Source organism: Myxine glutinosa, chromosome 9 (assembly GCF_964187855.1).
Source record: "Myxine glutinosa chromosome 9, kmMyxGlut1.1, whole genome shotgun sequence".
In the NCBI taxonomy this organism is placed as follows: Eukaryota; Metazoa; Chordata; class Myxini; order Myxiniformes; family Myxinidae; genus Myxine; species Myxine glutinosa.
Window position 1 is genome coordinate 137,831,552 of NC_136269.1, and position 20,930 is coordinate 137,852,481.

The window sequence follows — 20,930 nt, forward strand, 5'->3', positions numbered from 1 at the left end:
CGTTGACAAAGAACAGCTGGCTTGGCAAGTGCTAGCTTGCTGCTTAGTAACTGAACATGCCCCGGGTTTCCCCCCTTTCAGTTTAGTGTTAAACAGCAGAAGCAACTGTTTCAAAAGGTAGTTATACATGTTTGTGGTTTATTATTTTTGGGGTACCCCATGAAACATCACGATAAGCTTTGTTAAAGGAGGAACAATCTCTTTGGGAGTTGGTGATATTATTCGTATTTTTGTTTTTAGAAGTGGCCTTGGAAAAACACTGGGATTTGCTATCTAAACACGGATTTCATGCAAGGCAGACAACACCTTTGGGAAGGGGTGGGGTGGGGGGGGGGGGAGGGGGAATTAAATTGCTACAACTTTCATCATGTGACTCTTAGTCCTCCTGTTGGTTGAGATTGGATAAGTAACGACCAAATGTATCGCAGTCATACACACAGACCCCAAATTGCATATTTTAATACGTCAATCCTCCAAAATGGAATTGCTGTCAATGAAAACTGCTTGTCGTGTTATTCCAGAACCCAACATCAAAAGTCCCCTCAACACGACGGCAGCAGCTCTCTGGAACAACCAGCCGGGTGAGGTTTGCGTTGCGAACAGGACATCCTATTGATTAATCTGTGCAGTTACAGGTTGTGTTCATGCTGCCAAGTTAAACAGATTCTTATTCATGAATCTCTGCTCTACCCTCGCATCCCTCTCTCCCATGCAGAATACAAGAAGCAAATGCTGTTTCATTCCCAGAATGCAAAGCAGAAATGACATTCTTTAAGTGTGAATGTATTGTATAACCTGTCAGTGTAATAAAGAATTGCTCAAATTTTTTTTATTGCAAAAACAAACAAACCGATGGTGTTACTGTCTGCAACGTTCTGTATGTGAGTGAAACACATCTAACAGGTAACAATTCCAGATGAAGCTGTGCTTAGGCATAAGCGCAACAATTGCTACAAGAGTACCGGGAAAGGATTTCAAAAGTCGTCTTCATCAGAATCGAGTCGTCGCCTCTGGAACTGGAGAGATAATCAAAATTAGTGCTGAAGACATAGAATATTGTGTAATCAAGCAAAACAAGGCAGCAACATCTGCAGGCCAGCTCAGCAGCACAATGTCGTTAAATTGTGAGAAGATCTCATTGCTAACTTGCTCTTACACGCTAGTGCACAGGTTTTACGCAAAGCCCCCTCCGGTGCATTCATGCTCACCTTTATTGTCGTTTTCTTCTCGCCGTCTTGGCTCACCTTCTGTAAAATTCCAATCAGGTCTTCCTCGTTCACCTGTTCCACATGGCAGGAAGAAGTATGGGGTGCACATTGTTGGGTCAGATGGTCAGAACATTGGCTCAGTCGGTTTTAGTGTGCACAAGTGAATGGTCAATTCAATTTTTGCACCAATTTGACCTGTAGATATATCGGTGGGGTGTAAAGATAGCATTTGAGCTGTCTGGCCTAGTTATGAATCCCAACATAGCTATAAACTGTCATCCCGATGTTTTACAGGCAGGGTGATTCATCAATGTGTGTGCCGTCCCTCGCATGGATGTTAAGCTGGGTTTGCAAGCTGCCGGCATTATTGGAGTAAATTAAGGATCCCACTGTATCCTTAGCGAAGAGTAGAATAGATCTCGCTGACACCATGAACAAATTCCTGCCCAAACTACTGCTGGGAAGGCAACGGAAAACCACCCAGTATAAGCCTTGCCAAGAAACTGCTTCGACATAACCGATCCTCCAACAGAGTATGGTACAGCAGAAGGTATATACAGAGGTACAGTGCATTCAGAAAGTATTCAGACCCTTCACATTGTTATGTTGCAGCCTGATGCTGAAATCGTTTAAATTCATTTTTTCCCTCATCAATCTACACTCAATACCCCATAATGACAAAGAGAAAACAGGATTTTAGAAAGTTTTGCAAATTTATTAAAAAGAAAAAACTGAATTGACATAAGTATTCAGACCCTTTGCTATGACACTTGAAATTTAGCTCAGGTGCCTCCCATTTCTCTTGATCATCTTTGAGATGTTTCTACACCTTGATTGGAGTCCACCTGTGGTAAATTCTATTGATTGGACATGATTTGGAAAGGCACACCTGTCTATATAAGGTCTCACAGTTGACAATGCATATCAGAGCAAAATCCAAACCATGAGGTCGAAGGAACTGCCTGCAGAGCTCAGAGACATGATTGTGTCGAGGCACAGATCTGGGGAAGCCTACAAAAAAATTTCTGCTGCATTGAAGGTCAATGAACCAAATGAATGAATGAATGAATTGTCATTTGAAGGGAACTCCATTCAATGTACAATGTGCGCTGAGTGGGTTCATCAAAAATGTCGTGGTCTGAGGGTCATTAACCAGTGGCAGCTACATTCAAATGTAAGGTGTGCACAGAGGGAGCTGCAGATGGAGGAAATGTTGAGTTGGATCTTGGAGACGGCGTGAAGCTGGAAGGTGTGAAAACATTTTGCTACCTCGGAGACATGCTGAATGGAGAAGGTGGATCAGACTCGGCAACGGTTGCTAGAGTGAGATGTGCATAGAAGAAGTTTCGGGAACTGAGTGGCGTGCTGACGAGGAGGGGAGTGTCATTGAAGCTGAAGGGAAAGGTGTATGCTGCATGTGTGAGAAGTGTTATGATTTATGGGAGCGAGACATGGGTAATGAACGTAGAGCAGCAACGAAGGTTGGAAAGGGTGGAAATGCGAATGGTTCGATGGATGTGCGGAGTATCGTTGAGAGAGAAAAAAAAAAAAAACACCTTTAGAGGCCATTTTTCCCCGCAAAGTGGGGTTGGCCTTTTTTGGGGACCGTGGTTGTTGTTGTTTTTTGGTCCCCTTTTTGAAGCAATGTTTTACGGCCGGGTGCCCTTCCTGCCGCCAACCCTTTTTGTCGCCTTTTACGACAAGCAGGGAATTACCAATGAACTGGTACTCAATTAGCCGACCTCGGAAGGATGACAGGCTGAGTCAACCCCCCTGGTGTTAATTCAGCGATCGACCGGGATTCTAACCTAGGATCCTAAGCTGGCACCCTAGCCGCCAGCCCAACACCAGGCTATCGTTGAAAGAGAGGAAGACAAATGATGAATTGTGAAAAATGATGGGAATAGAGCCTGTGATTGATGTTGTGAAGAGGAACAGGTTGAGATGGTTTGGTCATGTGTTGAGGAAGGATGAAAGTGACTGGTTGAGAAGAGTGACGGAAATGAATGTAGAAGGAAGTAGAGGACGGGGAAGACCGAGAAAGACTTGGCTAAAGATGGTGGAAGAAGAAATGCGGGCAAGGGGGTTAACAAGGAGAGATGCAGAAAATAGGGCAAGATGGAGAAGATTGTCATGGGGACCGCAAGGCTAACCCCCACTCCAGCAGGGAAAATGGCCTTAAAATGCATGTTGTGTTGTTGTATTGAAGGTTCCCAGAGCATAGTGGCCTCCATAATTCTTTAATGGAAGAAGTTTGGAACAACCAGGACTCTTCCTAGAGCTGGCCGCCCGGCCAACCTGAGCAATTGGGCGAGAAGGGCCTTGGTAAGAGAGGTGACCAAGAACCCGATGGTCACTGGCTGAGCTCCAGAGATCCTGTGTGAAGATGGGAGAAACTTCCAGAAGGACAACCATCACTGCAACACTCCACCGATCTGGGCTAGATGGCAGAGTGGCCAGACGGAAGCCAAACAGTTCAATCTTGGTTTCATCAGACCACATAATCTTGTTTCTCAGTCTGAGAGTACTTTAGGTGCTTTTTTGCAAACTCCAAGCGGGCTTTCATGTGTCTTTCACTGAGGAGAGGCTTCCGTCTGGCCACTCTGCCATCTAGCCCAGATCGGTGGAGTGTTGCAGTGATGGTTGTCCTTCTGGAAGTTTCTCCCATCTCCACACAGGATCTCTGGAGCTCTGCCAGAGTGACCATCGGGTTCTTGGTCACCTCTCTTACCAAGGCCCTTCTCCCCTGAATGCTCGGTTTGGCCGGGCGGCCAGCTCTAGGAAGAGTCCTGGTTGTTCCAAACCTCCTCCATTTAAGAATTATGGAGGCCACTGTGCTCTTGGGAACCTTCAATGCAGCAGAATTTTTTTGTAGGCTTCCCCAGATCTGTGCCTCAACATAATCCTGTCTCTGTTAGTCTAGTAGGAAGACTAGGTCCCCCTGCACCCCCCGGAGATATACTTCTAATCAGTGTTTCTAGATTGGAAAAAATGTGTAGAAAATGACTAGCTATGGCCCCAAGCTGAAAAAATGTCCCACATACCATTTTTATGCAAATTACTGCTGCAAATTTTATGCAAAATTATGCAAATTTTATGCAAATTTTTGATGAGGAGTAGAGTTGAGGGGTCTTTGAGGGCTTCATCGAGGTGCTCTCGGTTGCAAGACTGGGTCATTCTGAGAAGCACAGCAGGGTCAGAGATCATGATGTTCTCCTCCTCAGTGAATCTCTCCATCAACAGCCTCTCCATTGCCTCACACACTGTTTTGAGGCAAAAGAGGGACTTTGCGTAGGCCTTTCCACTGAGAACACCTTTGAGAGATCCACTTGTTACTAGTTGTGCCTCAAAGAGAATCTCTGCATATCCAGAACCACGCATCTTGTGTCCAGTGAGCATCCCGATGTAGTTCATGGATGTGTGGAAGGGTCCAATCGTTACTACATGACTAGCAAATTCATTTGGCCAGCGCCAGATGATGGGAAGGGCTTTCATGCAGACACCCAGATCAAATGTATTCAGGACCCATCTCTGACCCACCTCAGCAGTTGCTGCCTCGGAACGCTTCAGTAGCTCACGAACAACTGCGTTGTCTGTGATCGGTCTGTGCCTGGTGCCTGCATGGCATGGCAATGGCCTGCAGCCTGTGCCTGGGCTAGGGGGTTTCACCTCTGCAACTGGTTCTCCCCCACCCAGCAAATCAACAGTCGACTACTGCACGCCTATCCACCAACCGATCACAGACAACGCAGTTGTTCGTGAGCTACTGAAGCGTTCCGAGGCAGCAACTGCTGAGGTGGGTCAGAGATGGGTCCTGAATACATTTGATCTGGGTGTCTGCATGAAAGCCCTTCCCATCATCTGGCGCTGGCCAAATGAATTTGCTAGTCATGTAGTAACGATTGGACCCTTCCACACATCCATGAACTACATCGGGATGCTCACTGGACACAAGATGCGTGGTTCTGGATATGCAGAGATTCTCTTTGAGGCACAACTAGTAACAAGTGGATCTCTCAAAGGTGTTCTCAGTGGAAAGGCCTACGCAAAGTCCCTCTTTTGCCTCAAAACAGTGTGTGAGGCAATGGAGAGGCTGTTGATGGAGAGATTCACTGAGGAGGAGAACATCATGATCTCTGACCCTGCTGTGCTTCTCAGAATGACCCAGTCTTGCAACCGAGAGCACCTCGATGAAGCCCTCAAAGACCCCTCAACTCTACTCCTCATCAAAAATTTGCATAAAATTTGCATAATTTTGCATAAAATTTGCAGCAGTAATTTGCATAAAAATGGTATGTGGGACATTTTTTCAGCTTGGGGCCATAGCTAGTCATTTTCTACACATTTTTTCCAATCTAGAAACACTGATTAGAAGTATATCTCCGGGGGGTGCAGGGGGACCTAGTCTTCCTACTAGACTATGTGCTCTGCAGGCAGTTCCTTCGACCTCATGGCTTGGTTTTTGCTCTGGTATGCATTGTCAGCTGTGAGACCTTATATAGACAGGTGTGTGCCTTTCGAAATCATGTCCAATCAATTGAATATACCACAGGTGGACTCCAATCAAGGTGTGGAAACATCTCAAAGATGATCAAGAGAAATGGGAGGCACCTGAGCTAAATTTCAAGTGTCATAGCAAAGGGTCTGAATACTTATGTAAATGTGATATTTCAGTTTTTTCTTTTTAATAAATCTGTCAAACTTTCTAAAATCCTGTTTTCTCTTTGTCAATATGGGGTATTGAGTGTAGATTGATGAGGGAAAAAATAAATTTAAACGATTTCAGCATAAGGCTGCAACATAACAAAATGTGAAAAAAGTGAAGGGGTCTGAATACTTTTTGAATGCACTGTAGGTCTTATCAATGATGAAGAAGATTTCTATTCTTGTTCCTGCAAGTGCACATCTGGTCAGACAAATTGCACAATGATGGCTTCATGTGATACACAAAACATTTTCAGCTTCCAATCCATAAAAAGCTACCTTTCCAGAAATGGCTTTTTCCCAACATTTGTTTTCCCGTGACCTGCAAAAACCATACCAGACAAGACACTTGATAATGTTAAGAATTGACATCTTTGGCTGCAGGGACAATTTCCCTCACCTGATCTGGCGACCTCTCCCCGAAACGGGAATAATAAAACCTAATCGAGCAAGATGCCGAAGTGTTGCATTTGTTACGTTAGGCGAGTTACCCTATTTTATGGTGGCCGTTGCAAAGTGGCACAAAGTGGAGATCTGCATTTGACTATGCTACTCATTCAGGATTGGGTCAAACCCAAACGTTCATCCACTTTCCATCAAAACCAGGCTTGCTGTGACCAAATGAACGAGTAAGAGCTCGTTGGTGAAACGGTTCAAACTAGAACGGCACTCAGTAGAGAGCATACCTCCACCTGGTTGGCCACATCACTCAATGGTGAAGAATCACTTTTAAAAATTCTCCTAGCTGAATCCGGATCTGGATCTTCACCAACATTGAATCAATTTTTCCTCGTCACAAACACTACCTCGCCACCAAATTTCGTCTGAATCCGTCCACAACTTTGAGATATCTTGTTCACAGACAGACAAACAAAGACAGACAGACGGGGGTGAAAACATAACCTCCATCACCTTTGGTGGCGGAGGTAATAAGTTAAGGTTCAAGACCCATAATGTTAACGCTGCACTCCATCGCGACCTCGTTTACAACTCAAACCTCAGATAAAGGAAGAAGGCTAGAAATCGTCAACGCTAATGGAAACAGCATCGGGAAACCGTCGGTATATTTCTTAAACCAGCAAGTTAATAAAAAAATCAAAAACATCCAAATTTAAAGTGTATATATATTTCATATTCAGCATGTGGCTGGAGGTTGCATCATTTCTTAAAGTGTGGCTGTGCTGCTGATGCAGTGCCCCCCTGTTACCAGTTTTGTGCCCTCTGTTACTAGTTATAATGTTCGTATCTACTAACTAGACCGCAATGTTTGTCCAATTTAACAAATTCTTGAGGTACTTTTATTTGAACAAGTGCTCAGAGCAGAGCGGAGGATACGATCACATGTAAGGAAGTTAAGGCAAGTGATCCCCTTACCTGACCAGAGAGCTGTCCAAACCGAGCCATCTGTATCAAGTAGTTTTCAACGGCCTTCACCTTGTCAGGTTTCACCATCCCCAAGTTACTCACTGGAAGAGAGCAACACCATTGATAGTTAAGGACATTTGAGAACACAGTAAATTGGCTGCGAGAAACCAATGGAAATATTTCACTGCCATCCGTTAAATAATGAATGAATGATCGTTTTAAGGCCATTTTCCCCGCAAGAGCGGGGGTTAGCCTTGCGGGCCCCATGACAATCATGGTTCCCTGTTTGAGGCAATGTTTTTATGGCCGGATGCCCTTCCTGACGCCAACCCTTAGTCGCCTCTTACGATGCGCAGCGATACGGTGTACCTATTCTAAACCGGGGTGTTTGGGGTGTTTTAACGGGGGTAGAAGAGATCAAGGTTTTGGATGGGGGAAGATAAGAGATGGTGGTGAACAGCTGTTTTAAAGACCTGGAGGGTGGAGTGGGATTGAAGAGAGTGAGGGAGTTTGTTCCAGAGGTGGGAGAAAAGGGGAATGAAAGAGTGAAGGTGAGCAGAGTCTTGATTTTGGCAGTTTCACCAGAAGAGGGTTGCTGGCAGATCTTGTGCGTCCTGCAGGAACATTTGGGGGGCAGAGCATAGACAAAGCAGGGGAGCAAGGCCGGAGAGAAGTCGGTTGAAGACAAAGACCACCAACCTGCCTGCGGTGAGAGAGAGAAAGGTCCTCAGAATCAGCTTCACCGTGGAAGATTCCAATAATTCTGAAAGCTTTGGTTTCAACCCCGTGAAGCCGAGCTAGGTGTGAGGCAGGAGCACCGGCCCAGAGGGGAGAGCAGTATTCCATTGAGCTGCGGATGAAAGCTTTGTCAGTGGTGAGGAGCTCAGAAGTGCCCAGAAAGGACTTCGCACGATGGAGGATGCCCAAACGGCGACTGGCTTTGGAGGCCAGCTTGGAAATGTGGTTTTCCCAGGAATGATCATGGCAGATAGTGAGACCCAAAATCTTGAGTGGCAGAACTTCTTCAAGAGGATTGTTCCGAAAGTAGATGGGAGGGTTGTCCAGATAGCCTTTCCGGAGAGAAATAGTGAGAGTGTGAGATTTGTCAGGATTGAAAGACGTGTTGCACTTGTTTGACCAGTTTGTGATTTTGTCCAGGTCTTCAAAGAGTGAAGAGGCTGCTGCCTGCCGATCTGAGGGTTGATAAATGGAGCGGCAGAGAGTGGAGTCATCAGCAAAGAGATAGAGAGGATTTTCCAGAGAGTTGGAGAGATCATTGATGAAGAGCAGAAAAAGCACAGGGCCCAGAACACTGCCTTGGGGAACTCCAGCCTGAACAGGAAGGGGAGATGAGAGAAATCCATTCAGGGCCACATGTTGATTACGACTAGAGAGGAAGTCCGCAAGCCATGCGTGGAGGTTTCCATGGATACCATAGGAGGAGAGTTTGGTGAGCAGGACGGGGTGCCAGACCGTATCAAAGGCACGAGATATGTCAAGGGAGACAGCTCTGATTTCCTGTTTGGCATTGAGGACTTCCATCCATTGTTGAGACAGCAAAAGCAGCATGTCCAGAGTAGAATGACCTGGTCTGAATCCAAATTGATAATCCGAGATCAAGCCATTGGAGAAGAGGAAGGATTTGATGTCAGAAGTGATGATTGATTCCATGACCTTGCTGATTATTGGGAGCAGGCTGATTGGTCTGCAGTTGCAAGGATCTGTTTTTGCACCTTTCTTATCTAAAGCGGTAATGTTTAGTGATTTCCAAGCAGATGGCAGATGACCTTGAGCAAAAGAGAGGGTGAAGAGAATTGAGAGAGGGTGTGAAAGAGCGGCAGAGCAGGATTTTATGACCAGTGGGCTGATACCATCTGGTCCAGTTGCAGAATCAGAGTCGAGGTTTGACAGAAACTTCTTCACCTTGTCAGAAGAGAAGGGCAGAGTCCAGGCACAGCTGGGTTCAACTTGGTAAGGTGGGTACAGAGAGAGATGGGTTTGGGACACAAGATTTTGAAGCAAACACATATTTGAGGCATTCGGCTTTTTCATGTGCGGTGTCAACTGTGTAGCCAGCAGTCCTTTGAGCTCAGCAATCCCAAATTTGGGCACAATAGTGAGCACATGCTTTGGCAAAAACAGTATTTATTATATTTTGATCAATCACTTAATAGATTATTATTTATCGATTTATTAACTCCTTAGTTATTTTCTCTCATCTGGGCAACATTTCAGGCACCTTTTGAGCTCGGAAGCTGATATTTGGACATGACAATGGCCAAGTGATATCATATATATATATATAAAACACCATTATCTCTCTGTGGCTGTCTGTCTGTCTGTCTGCCTTTGTTCCTTATGCACAGCCACATCTAAGGTAAAACTCCAAATGCAGGGTCCAAATGCTATTTTGTGTGGGAGGGGGAAGGGGAGGGCATAAATTCTCCGTAAATGTGTATCTTGGAGCACCACCTCGTGGTAGTGGCAGGGGATATTACAATTTCTTCTATCTGTGCAACGCTGAGTTCCCTCCCTCCCATGCACCTCCTTTCCCCCCCCCCCCCCCTCACCCTCACCACCCCCTTCTAGCAGCAAGAGACGTGACAACTAATTGGTCAGTCAGCAAAGCGACAGGTAGGCTCTTCTCGCTTGGCTATAAAGGGTATTTTTTAATTACTGATCAATCAATTACTTGATTAATTATATAATTTTTCAATCAACCTATTTCAAGAAATTAATTCTTTTACGATTATAATGGTAAAATAATTAATTTCTTGAAATAGGTTGATAATTGATAATTATCATTTAATTATCATTGATGATATAAATGATAAAATTAATCATTAATGTCATTAATATCATTAATGATAAAATGATAATTATCATTTATTTATTTTCATTAATCAATCGATTATTGTACTCCGCTCCCTCCCCATTCCGTCTCCATGTGCTGCATGGGGGGGTGGGGGAGGGGGGCGGTGTACTATGCATGTAGCTCTACTTGTTATTGATCTTTTCAGCCCACGAGGGAATCAAACACTGCATTTGGGCTGTGCTTAGTTTACCAGGATGGTTCCCTTAATCACGATCACGAATAAGTACATCTTCACAAATAATTTGAGCAAATACTGGACACAGCTGTGGACTAGAATGTAAAAAAAACTCCCAAAAAACTTGTGTGTCTCCTCTAAAACCTGGTGAAGCATCGTCAGGTCTGTCCCTGGAATATGCTCCCCTTCCCTCACTTCAAATGGCACAGCCGACTCTGCTTGGAAGAAGGCCAAATGCCTCCATTTTGTTTTTGCTTCAAAATCATATATCCTCCAAACCCTCACTGTTGGTACCCATCCTTCCCAGTCATACCCAACTGCTCCTGGATTCTATCTTTTGCACCTGAGAAGGTTCTTTCAACCCTCGACTGAAATCTGCACCTGGACCGAACGGCATCAGTTTGTGTGTCCTAAAAACCTTCTCTGCTGCTCTTGCACATCACGTCCTCTCTCTGCCCTTTTCACCCTGTCATTTGCCTGAGGTCATCTTCCATCTTCTAGTCATGTGCGTTGTCCTTGTAGGATGATAGGAGTTCAGGTGTGCTAAGGAAGGACTTTGTACGATGGAGGATGCCCCGTCGGCGGCTGGCTTTGGAGGCGAATTTCAAAATGTGGTTTATCGAACGAAGTTCAGGGGAGCTTAAGCGATGGCGCGTCGTCAGTCCGTCCGTAAAAACCGAAACCGATGATGGGATTGCGACCAAATTTGGCACAAATTATATTTGTTGTGTTGTGACGAAAGTTTGTTCATGGCATTTAAACAAAAAAAAAAAAAGAAGGTGTCTAAAGGGGTCCACCGGCGGTCAAATTGGATCCTGGTTTGACTCAACCGCCCCCCCCCCCCCTCCCTCCCCCAAAAGGAATTCGCTTTCTTCTCTGAAACCACACACACAATTTCGATGAAACTTGACCACAGCCTTCACCTGTGATGTACCAAAGTTTAGTCAAGGCATTAAAAATAAAATCTGGCCCTTTGGGAGTATAAGGGGTGGGTGGTTGCCCTTCATCATCCTTCATCATCCTTGATGTACCAATGTTTGTTGAAGGCATTGGAAAAAGTGGGGTCTGAGGAGGTACACGGGGTGGGGGGCAACCATTGAAATTGGTTTAAAATACCTTTAGTCAGTGCAGTACACTGTTTATTCTACCAGGTGAGCGCCAGTGGTATTGCCCCTATTTTTTTTCAAGGTCTGAAGAGAGGAAAGCAGGTGCGGCCTGCCTGTCTGAAGGAAGAGATATGTCATGGCAGAGGGTACTATTTGTTCGTTTTTTCCTCCTTTTCCTCCTATTATTTACTTTTCCGTTTATTCTCAACCATTAATTTTCAAAAAAACCTCTTTTTATTACTCTTTCCTTTACATACTTTGTGCTCGATCCCATTTTCCCATATATTTTTCCTATTTTTATCTACCCTCTCCCTTTTCCCAGTGAACCCTGACATCCACACCCCTTGTTCCACGCAGTCATTACCATCCTTTTACATCCCTGACATTATCCTTGGCCCCTCCACACACACGTTCTCTCGTCACTCGCCCAAAATGCCACCTCACATCCTTTCCCACGGTAGTTACCATACCCACACTTCTCCCTGCTCTCAAATGTTGTGGTTGTGTGCTTCCCCTTCTCTCCCCATCTTGTCTTCCGCTCCCTCTTTTTGTATATTTTGTTTGTCTGGTTGATTTGTTTGTCTGGTTGATTTGTTTGTGAAATAAATGTTAGCTCTTTCACGAGCCTTGATTCAGTATACAAAAAAAAAAAAAAACCCTCTCAACCTTCGAGAAAATAAATTGTCCTCATTTTTCTCCCAATGCAGACAGAATCTGGTCTTCACAAAGACTACTTTTACATTACATTTCTGTGTGTAAAGGGGCATGTACACATTCCAAACACAAAGCAGGAAGAGGATGGTTAAAATAGAAAAAGGATAGAGTATAAATTAAATAAATGATCCAGGAGGTTGGGGAGAGGTTTTTAATTTTTGCCTTTCGTATAGTTATGGAGTAACCAGGAAGTGTTCACAGAAGCAAAACAAAGGATGAAGAGTTCTCAGAGTCCAAGGGGAAAGGACTTACGGCGTGCCCTGGCATTCTGATCCAACACCTGCGCCAGGATACCGTTCCTCATTTCTGCCTCCCTGGTAACAAAACGATAGTGTAATCAGAACACGCACACCATACCACCGACGGCTCCCAGCGGTGGTTCGCGTCACGTGCTCCCCAAATGGACCCACTCCCTTTACGCTCATCAAAGCCACCTTTCCAATAAGGTTAAAATGTACAATCAAGGCATTAAACCAATCCACTTCCTGTAACGTAAGGTAATCTCCATTTTTTATTGCAGTGCCAAAGACGGTCTGGGAGGCACAGGTGTGCACGTTCGGGGTCTTACTTGTCTGTGGCTTCCTGGGCGGCCTGCTGGGCTTGAGGATTCGTGTTCTCCTGCGAGGTTACGAAGGGAAGAAACAAGAAAGGGATCAAGATGGTGATTTAAATAAATAATTACACCATAACAGAATTCTACTTCCTCAAAGTATTGAAAATAGTTGTGCAGGTATAAATTCTGATTTTGATGTACCAAACTCTGTTACAGAGCGTCGGTGGTGCCGAAGCAGTTCCTTGGCAAGGGTCGTACCGGGCCATTTGCCATTTCCTTCCCAGTGGAAGTCCGGGCAGGAATTTGGAATTTGGTCCGCGTGACGGCGACAGCTCGCCCACTCTTCCCGAAGGACAACCTGGGATCTTTAACTTCCACCGACCGATTCTCGTGGACGGGGCACCCAGTTTGACGTCCATCCGAGGACGGTGCGCACACAATGATAAATCACCAGGCCCGTGAAACACCGGGATGACGGTTTGTAGCTGGGTCGGGAATCAAACCCAGGCTAGACAGCTGAGGCCTTACAGGCGAGTGTGCATACCTCTAGGGCCTGGGCCATCCTGCTAGCCTACAGGTATGAATCAATACTCGATTGTAACAAGATAGATTAATAAAGCACTCTCTTACAAATGAATATTGGACTAATTCGACCCGCTGGTTGCATCATACCCGTGGTTGTACCCCCGATAAGGAATTATGTGCAGAAACACAATGGCCGTCATTTTTGAAAGGCATCCTGGGATCTCTTAATGTCCACCAACGAATGCTCACAGCTACGCTTAATGTCCTCCCCCAACAATGGTGCATTTGATGATGCAACGCCCGGCCTGCGAAGTACCAGGTTGACAATTTATAGCAAGGTAGGAATTGCGCCCAGACTAACCAACTTACAGGTGAGTATGGTACCTCTGCGTCATTGTGAGAGCCCAGATAATAATGTTCACCTCAACCATTTTGCCTCCTCCGCCAACAATGCTGTTGCCAAATTCTGAAGACACATCAACAGTGTGAAAGATGGGGTGAAGGGGAATGGGGGGTGGGGGGGAGGACGGAAGGTGGGGTGGAGGGGAGGGTGGGTGTAGGGGTGGAGACACTGATGATAACGTCTCAATTAGAATCACAAACTTGATCTACGATTTGTTTGAATGTGTGCAGGCCTCGTTTGATTTGTTTGAAGAAAGCATTCCATAGGGTTCCACGTGAAGTAGTGACGTGGGCATTGAGGAAGTTAGGAGTGGAGGAATGGTAGATCAGAGTCGTGATGGCAACGTATGAGAGCGCGCACAGCTGTAAGGACGAAGGACGGGAACAGTGGTGAGTTTGAGGTGAAGGTGGGAGTGCTTCAGGGGTCGGTACCAACTCCACTACTATTTGTAGCTGTGATGGAGGTGCTGGCTCAGAACGTAAAGGAGGGTTTACCGTGGGAGTTGTTGTATGCAGAAGATCTGGTGTTGATTGCGGAAAGTATGGATGGACTGAAGGAGAAGATGAACAAGTGGAAGGAATGTATGGAGGCAACAGGTCTGAAGGTGAATATAGGAAAGACGAAGGTGATGGCAAGTGGTAAAGCATGTGGTGAGGTGGAAAGAACTGGGAAGTGGCCATGTGCTGTGTGCAGGAAGGGTGTCGGAGTGAACTCCATTCAATGTACAATGTGCGCTGAGTGGGTTCATCAAAAATGTTGTGGTCTGAGAGGGTCATTAACCAGTGTGGCAGCTACATTCAAATGTAAGGTGTGCACAGAGGGAGCTGCAGATGGATGAAATGTTGAGTTGGATCTTGGAGACGGCATGAAGCTGGAAGGTGTGAAAACATTTTGATACCTCGGAGACATGCTGAATGGAGAAGGTCGGAAAGGAGTCGGGAGAAGACAAACACCACCAAACTGCCTGCGGTGAGTCATTGAAAGGCCCTCATAATCAGTTTCATCGTGGGAGATACAGTACCAATGATTCTGAAAGCTTTGGTTTCAATAGCGTGAAGCCGAGCTAGGTGTGAGACAGGAGCACCAGCCCAGAGGGGAGAGCAGTATTCCATTGAGCTGTGGATGAAAGCCTTGTATGTGGTGAGGAGCTCAGGTGTGCCAAGGAAGGACTTTGCACGACGGAGGATGCCCAGTCGCTTTGGAGGCCAGGTTGGAAATGTGATTTTCCCAGGAAAGATAATCGCAGATGGTGAGACCCAAAAGCTTGAGTGACAGAACTTCTTCAAGAAATGTGCTCTGTTCAAGTTGACATTGCCCAGAGGGGAGAACTTCATCTGTGCTCTGTCCCTCAAATATTCCTACAGGTCGCACAAGATCTGCCAGCAACCCTCTTATGGTGAAATTGCCAAAATCAAGGTGTCTCTGCTCACCTTCACTCCTTCATTCCTCTTTTCTCCCGCCTCTGGAACAAACTCCCTCACCCTCTTCAATCCCACTCCTCCCTCCAGGTCTTTAAAACAGCTGTTCACCACCATCTCTTATCTTCCCCCATTCAAAACCTGATCTTTTCTACCCCCGTTAATTCACCCCAGATCCACTTTTTTGAAATTCCGACTTCTTTCCTGGAGGTCCTAGCAGTGTGCATGTGTTTTATACCTCTCCCATCCCCCCCCCCCCCCCCCCTTTACCGTACCTCCACCCCCCAAGCCCTCTCGCCTTCCCACAGATCTCCCGATGTCCCTGCTCTCAAATGTTGTACTTGTGTAGTTCCCTCTCTCTCCCCATCTTGTCTCCCGCTCCCTTTATGTGTCATGTTTTATGTGTCAGTTTGTCTTTTTGTGATTAATGTTAGCTCTTACACGAGCCTCCATCTTGATTTAAAAAATAAAATAAAATAAAAAAACACGCAAAAGACCCTAAAGACTTTTTTGTGAGAGGATGGTGGAGAAGACCCCGAAGATCCCAAAGACCTAAAAGACCCCAAAGACCTAAAATACTCCAAAGACTGAAAATACCCAAAAGACCCCGAAGACCCAAAAGACTCGAACAGCAAAAAGATCCGAAATATTGAAAGGACCCCGAAGACCCAAAATATCCTGAAGACCCTAAAAAAAACCCCAAAGACCCCAAAAAAACCCCGAACACCGTTAAGACCGCAAAGACCTAAAAGACCCCGGACACCAAAAATACCCCGAACACCAAAAAGATCCCGAAGACCCAAAAGACCCCGGACACCCAAAAGACCCAAAATATTGAAAAGACCCCAAAGACCCACAATATCCTGAAGACCCCCAAAAAACCCTCAAAGACCCCAAAAAACCCCGAAGACCCCCAAAAAAACCCAAAGACCCCCCAAAAAACCCCAAAGACCCCCAAAAAAACCCGAAGACCCCAAAAAAATACGAAGACCCTGAAGATGAAAACATCCAAAATACCAAAAAGACCCTGAAAACTGAAAAGACACCAAAGACCAAAAACACCCTGACGACCAAAAAGACCCAAAGGACTGAAAAGACACCGAAGACCCAAAATACCCTTAAAGGGGAACCTAAATGTAAAAAAAAAATTCTTCTGAAAACCATTGACAATCATTAATCACAGTCTAATTTGAAGGGGATTTTATTTTATTTTATTTGAGAATGACAAAGTCCCGAAAAAAGCCTTAGAGTGTCGATTTTTGTGTTTGCCAGTGACATCATATTGTGAACTCACTGTGATCCTGCTGGCGGCAGTACATAGAGACAATGCATTCCGAGCTGCTCGGATTCAGATAATGATTGGGAATGTTGGAGGGGGCGGGGTGTGTGGGTTGGTCGTGGGTATTGCAAGCTAGGGTGATGTTTGCTGGGGGATGGTGTGGGGTGGTCGTGAGTATTGTTAGTTACGATGATAGTTGATGGGGGATTGTGTAGGGGTGGTGAGGGGTGATCGTGCGTATTATTGGCTAGGGTGACGGTTGTAGGGGGATTGTGAGGGCATGGTGGACGGGTGGGGGGGGGGGTGGGGGGGGGAGGAGGGTGTAGGTTGGTCGTGCGTACTGTTAGCTAGGGTGATGGTTGATGGTTTTTTTAATTGGAATGCATCAGAAACCAAGGCCGCCGAAGTTGAACAGAAAGATGGTGTGGGATGGTCGTGAGTATTGTTAGCTCGGGTGATGGTTGAAGGGGGATTTTGAGGAGATGGTGGGGGGTGAGGGGGGGGAGGTGTGGGTTGTCGTGGGTATTGTTAGCTAGGGTGACGGTTGATGGGAGTTTGTGAAGAGATGGTGGAGGGGAGGAAAGAGGGTGTGGGGTTGTGGGCTGAAGGGGGATTTTGAGGAGATTGTGGTGAGTTTGTGATTGAAGGGGGATTTTGAGTAGAGGGTGGAGGGGGGGGGGGGTGGGAGGTGTGGGGTTGTCGTGGGTATTTTTAGCTCGGGTGACGGTTGATGGGAGTTTGTGAAGAGATGGTGGAGGGGAGGGGGGGGGGAGGTGGCGGGTTGTCGTGGGTATTGTTAGCTCGGGTGACGGTTGATGGGAGTTTGTGAAGAGATGGTGGAGGGGAGGGTGGGGGTGGCGGGTTGTCGTGGGTATCGTTAGCTAGGGTGACGGTTGATGGGAGTTTGTGAAGAGATAGTGGAGGGGAGGGTGGGGGGGGGAGGGGTGGCGGGTTGTCGTCGTGTGTATTGTTAGCTCGGGTGTCGGTTGATGGGAGTTTGTGAAGAGATGGTGGAGGGGAGGGTGGTGGGAGGTGTGGGGTTGTCATGGGTATTGTTAGCTAGGGTGACGGTTGATGGGAGTTTGTGAAGAGATGGTGGAGAGGAGGGTGGGGGTGTGTGTGGGGGGGGGGGGTGGTGGGTTGTCGTGTGTATTGTTAGTTAGGGTGACGGTTGATGGGAGTTTGTGAAGAGATAGTGGAGAGGAGGGTGGGGGGGGGGGGGTGGCGGGTTGTCGTGGGTATTGTTAGCTCGGGTGATGGTTGATGGGAGTTTGTGAAGAGATGGTGGAGGGGAGGGTGGGGGGGTGGGGTGGTGGGGGGGAGGGGGGGTGGCGGCGGGTTGTCATGGGTATTGTTAGCTAGGGTGACGGTTGATGGGAGTTTGTGAAGAGATAGTGGAGGGGAGGGTGGCGGATTGTCGTGTGTATTGTTAGCTAGGGTGACGGTTGATGGGAGTTTGTGAAGAGATGGTGGAGGGGAGGGTTGGGGGGGGGGGGGTGGCGGGTTGTCGTGTGTATTGTTAGCTAAGGTGACGGTTTATGGGAGTTTGTGAAGAGATGGTGGAGGGTAAGGTGGGGGGGGGGGGGGGGTGGCGGGTTGTCGTGGGTATTGTTAGCTAGGGTGACGGTTTATGGGAGTTTGTGAAGAGATAGTGGAGTGGAGGGGGGGGGGGGGGGGATTGTCGTGTGTATTGTTAGCTAGGGTGACGGTTGATGGGAGTTTGTGAAGAGATAGTGGAGAGGAGGGTGGGGGGGGGGGGGGTGGCGGGTTGTCGTGGGTATTGTTAGCTCGGGTGATGGTTGATGGGAGTTTGTGAAGAGATGGTGGAGGGGAGGGTGGGGGGGTGGGGTGGTGGGGGGGAGGGGGGGTGGCGGCGGGTTGTCATGGGTATTGTTAGCTAGGGTGACGGTTGATGGGAGTTTGTGAAGAGATAGTGGAGGGGAGGGTGGGGGGGGGGGGGTGGCGGATTGTCGTGTGTATTGTTAGCTAGGGTGACGGTTGATGGGAGTTTGTGAAGAGATGGTGGAGGGGAGGGTTGGGGGGGGGGGGTGGCGGGTTGTCGTGTGTATTGTTAGCTAAGGTGACGGTTTATGGGAGTTTGTGAAGAGATGGTGGAGGGTAAGGTGGGGGGGGGGGGGTGGCGGGTTGTCGTGGGTATTGTTAGCTAGGGTGACGGTTGATGGGAGTTTGTGAAGAGATGGTGGAGGGGAGGGTTGGGGGGGGGGGGTGGCGGGTTGTCGTGGGTATTGTTAGCTAGGGTGACGGTTTATGGGAGTTTGTGAAGAGATAGTGGAGTGGAGGGGGGGGGGGGGGGGGAATTGTCGTGTGTATTGTTAGCTAGGGTGACGGTTGATGGGAGTTTGTGAAGAGATGGTGGAGGGGAGGGTTGGGGGGGGGGGGGGTGGCGGGTTGTCGTGGGTATTGTTAGCTAGGGTGACGGTTTATGGGAGTTTGTGAAGAGATGGTGGAGGGTAAGGTGGGGGGGGGGGGGGTGGCGGGTTGTCGTGGGTATTGTTAGCTAGGGTGACGGTTGATGGGAGTTTGTGAAGAGATGGTGGAGGGGAGGGTTGGGGGGGGGGGGGTTGGCGGGTTGTCGTGGGTATTGTTAGCTAGGGTGACGGTTTATGGGAGTTTGTGAAGAGATAGTGGAGTGGAGGGGGGGGGGGGGGGAATTGTCGTGTGTATTGTTAGCTAGGGTGACGGTTGATGGGAGTTTGTGAAGAGATGGTGGAGGGGAGGGTTGGGGGGGGGGGGGGTGGCGGGTTGTCGTGGGTATTGTTAGCTAGGGTGACGGTTGATGGGAGTTTGTGAAGAGATGGTGGAGGGGAGGGTTAGGGGGGGGGGGGTGGCGGGTTGTCGTGGGTATTGTTAGCTAGGGTGACGGTTTATGGGAGTTTGTGTAGAGATGGTGGAGGGGAGGGTGGGGGGTGGCGGGTTGTCGTGGGTATTGTTAGCTCGGGTGATGGTTGATGGGAGTTTGTGAAGAGATGGTGGAGGGGAGGGTGGGGGGGAGGGGGGGTGGTGGCGGGTTGTCATGGGTATTGTTAGCTAGGGTGACGGTTGATGGGAGTTTGTGAAGAGATGGTGGAGGGGAGGGTGGGTGGGGGGGGGGGGGGTGGCGGGTTGTCGTGGGTATTGTTAGCTAGGGTGACGGTTGATGTGAGTTTGTGAAGAGATGGTGGAGGGGAGGTAAGAGAGTGTTGTGGGTTTGTCATGGGTATTGCTAGGGTGACGGTTGAAGGGGGATTTTGAGGAGATGGTGGCGGGGAGGTGTGGGGTTGTCTTGGGTGTTGTTCGCTCGGGTGACGTTTATTTGAGGTTTGTTTTTTTCTGGAAAATTGAGATGCCTCACCTAAGTGGAACAGATATCCAGCAATATTACCGAAGGAAATAATCAAGAAATCCAAGTCAAATCAGTTGTATCAGCAGAAAATGTGTTGTACTTGTACGCTTGGAACAAGAACGCCCGTTGACAAGAACACCCAAAGGGTCGCCCGTTGGGCGGGTACTCTGCTTGGATTAATAAAAAAAACGACAAAAACACAAAGTCGAGGAGGGTGGCGGTAACGATGAGATCCAAAATTCTCAAACGTATGACTAACATTATGGACATGGCTATGGAGGAATCACCATGGATACCGTTACGATTCGAACAAACCACCAAGGCGGGTCGTCGTTTCGGGTTTTCTCAGTAAACTTACAGCTCCACGTTGGGCCTGCAGCTCGGCCATTCGCCTGCGGCGCAAGGAGTCCAGCTCTGGGTCTTCCATAGTCACAGGGACGTGTCAAATGCCTTCAGCGCCAACAACCAAGAGGGCAAACCCGGGCTCTTCGTTCCAATATTGGTCTTTGGTTATTTTTGCCAATCACATGGGTTTAACACCGTGAACCTACTGCACCAATGCACGTATTCACCATCTCTTGTGCTATCGTCGCACGTAAATGACGATTTAAAACGAAATATCTGCACACGACATCAATAAATGTTTTACTTTGATGTGAAGGGGGAAAAAAACTACATGGTGAATAAAACCATTAATAGAACAATATTATGAGGAGGTGTTTCAATCGAGCTAACAAATGACTCATATACACCCCAAGTCATGCACTGGTCAAACATATTATTAGAACAGCCATCGCATAAATATATCACATAATATTAAGTAAATAATATAAATACGTTCCGATATTCCAATAAATATTTTATAAAATGTAAATATGGTTAAACTGGAACGAAAGTCGGTGGTGTCATGGATTCAGCAGACAACCGTAAGCGCAGGTTTTATGAACCTAATGGCGCCTCCCACCTAGCTCCTTGTAAGGACAGATGTATTTTAACATCACATCAAGAGGAATGAACTACAGTAGTGAATGTCGAGATGGTGAAGCTTTGGGCGATCTCATCTGTCGTTCGGCACAAAGTGTCTTGTTGGCAATCTCTGTAGATTATTTCGAAATGCAGAGGAGATTGCCCACAAAGGGCTTATTTGTCCCTTGCTAGTTGTTACTGACTCTTTCATGGAATGTTAACAGTTAAAAGTCTGTCGGCTACAGCCTACAGTTTCTTGCTTCAGAGAATGGACAAAGTTAGAAACTGATGAATTT

At 47.2% G+C, this 20,930-nt stretch overlaps 2 protein-coding genes across 2 annotated transcripts in view; one reads left to right on the plus strand and one right to left on the minus strand.

The window, feature by feature from the left end:
- Positions 1-827, plus strand: part of UBE2C (ubiquitin conjugating enzyme E2 C) — a 15,251-nt gene extending 14,424 nt beyond the window's left edge. The window contains exons 5-6 of the mRNA XM_068103009.2: positions 522-581; positions 716-827. Of these exons, the coding sequence (XP_067959110.1) occupies positions 522-581; positions 716-765 (110 nt within the window). The 3' untranslated portion in view covers positions 766-827. The remainder of the gene's footprint in view (positions 1-521; positions 582-715) is intronic.
- Positions 119-20,370, minus strand: PDCD5 (programmed cell death 5). Its single transcript, XM_068103010.2, has 6 exons — positions 20,027-20,370; positions 12,716-12,765; positions 12,400-12,461; positions 7,287-7,378; positions 1,209-1,280; positions 119-1,016 (listed from the first exon to the last, which is right to left on the minus strand). The coding sequence occupies exons 1-6, from the start codon at positions 20,093-20,095 to the stop codon at positions 975-977; spliced, it is 387 nt and encodes a 128-aa protein (XP_067959111.1). The 5' UTR covers positions 20,096-20,370; the 3' UTR covers positions 119-974.
- Between the last annotated feature and the right edge of the window lie 560 nt (positions 20,371-20,930).

What these genes read in the sequence shown, in the direction of transcription:
- PDCD5 (XM_068103010.2), bottom strand. Translation starts at nt 20,095, where the DNA reads ATGGAAGACCCAGAGCTGGACTCCTTGCGCCGCAGGCGAATGGCCGAG. An exon ending in GCCCAGGAAGCCACAGACAA is followed by an intron (nt 12,462 to 12,715) that starts GTAAGACCCCGA and finishes TTTTGTTACCAG; the next exon opens with GGAGGCAGAAATGAGGAACG. An exon ending in AGAAGAAAACGACAATAAAG is followed by an intron (nt 1,017 to 1,208) that starts GTGAGCATGAAT and finishes TTATCTCTCCAG; the next exon opens with TTCCAGAGGCGACGACTCGA.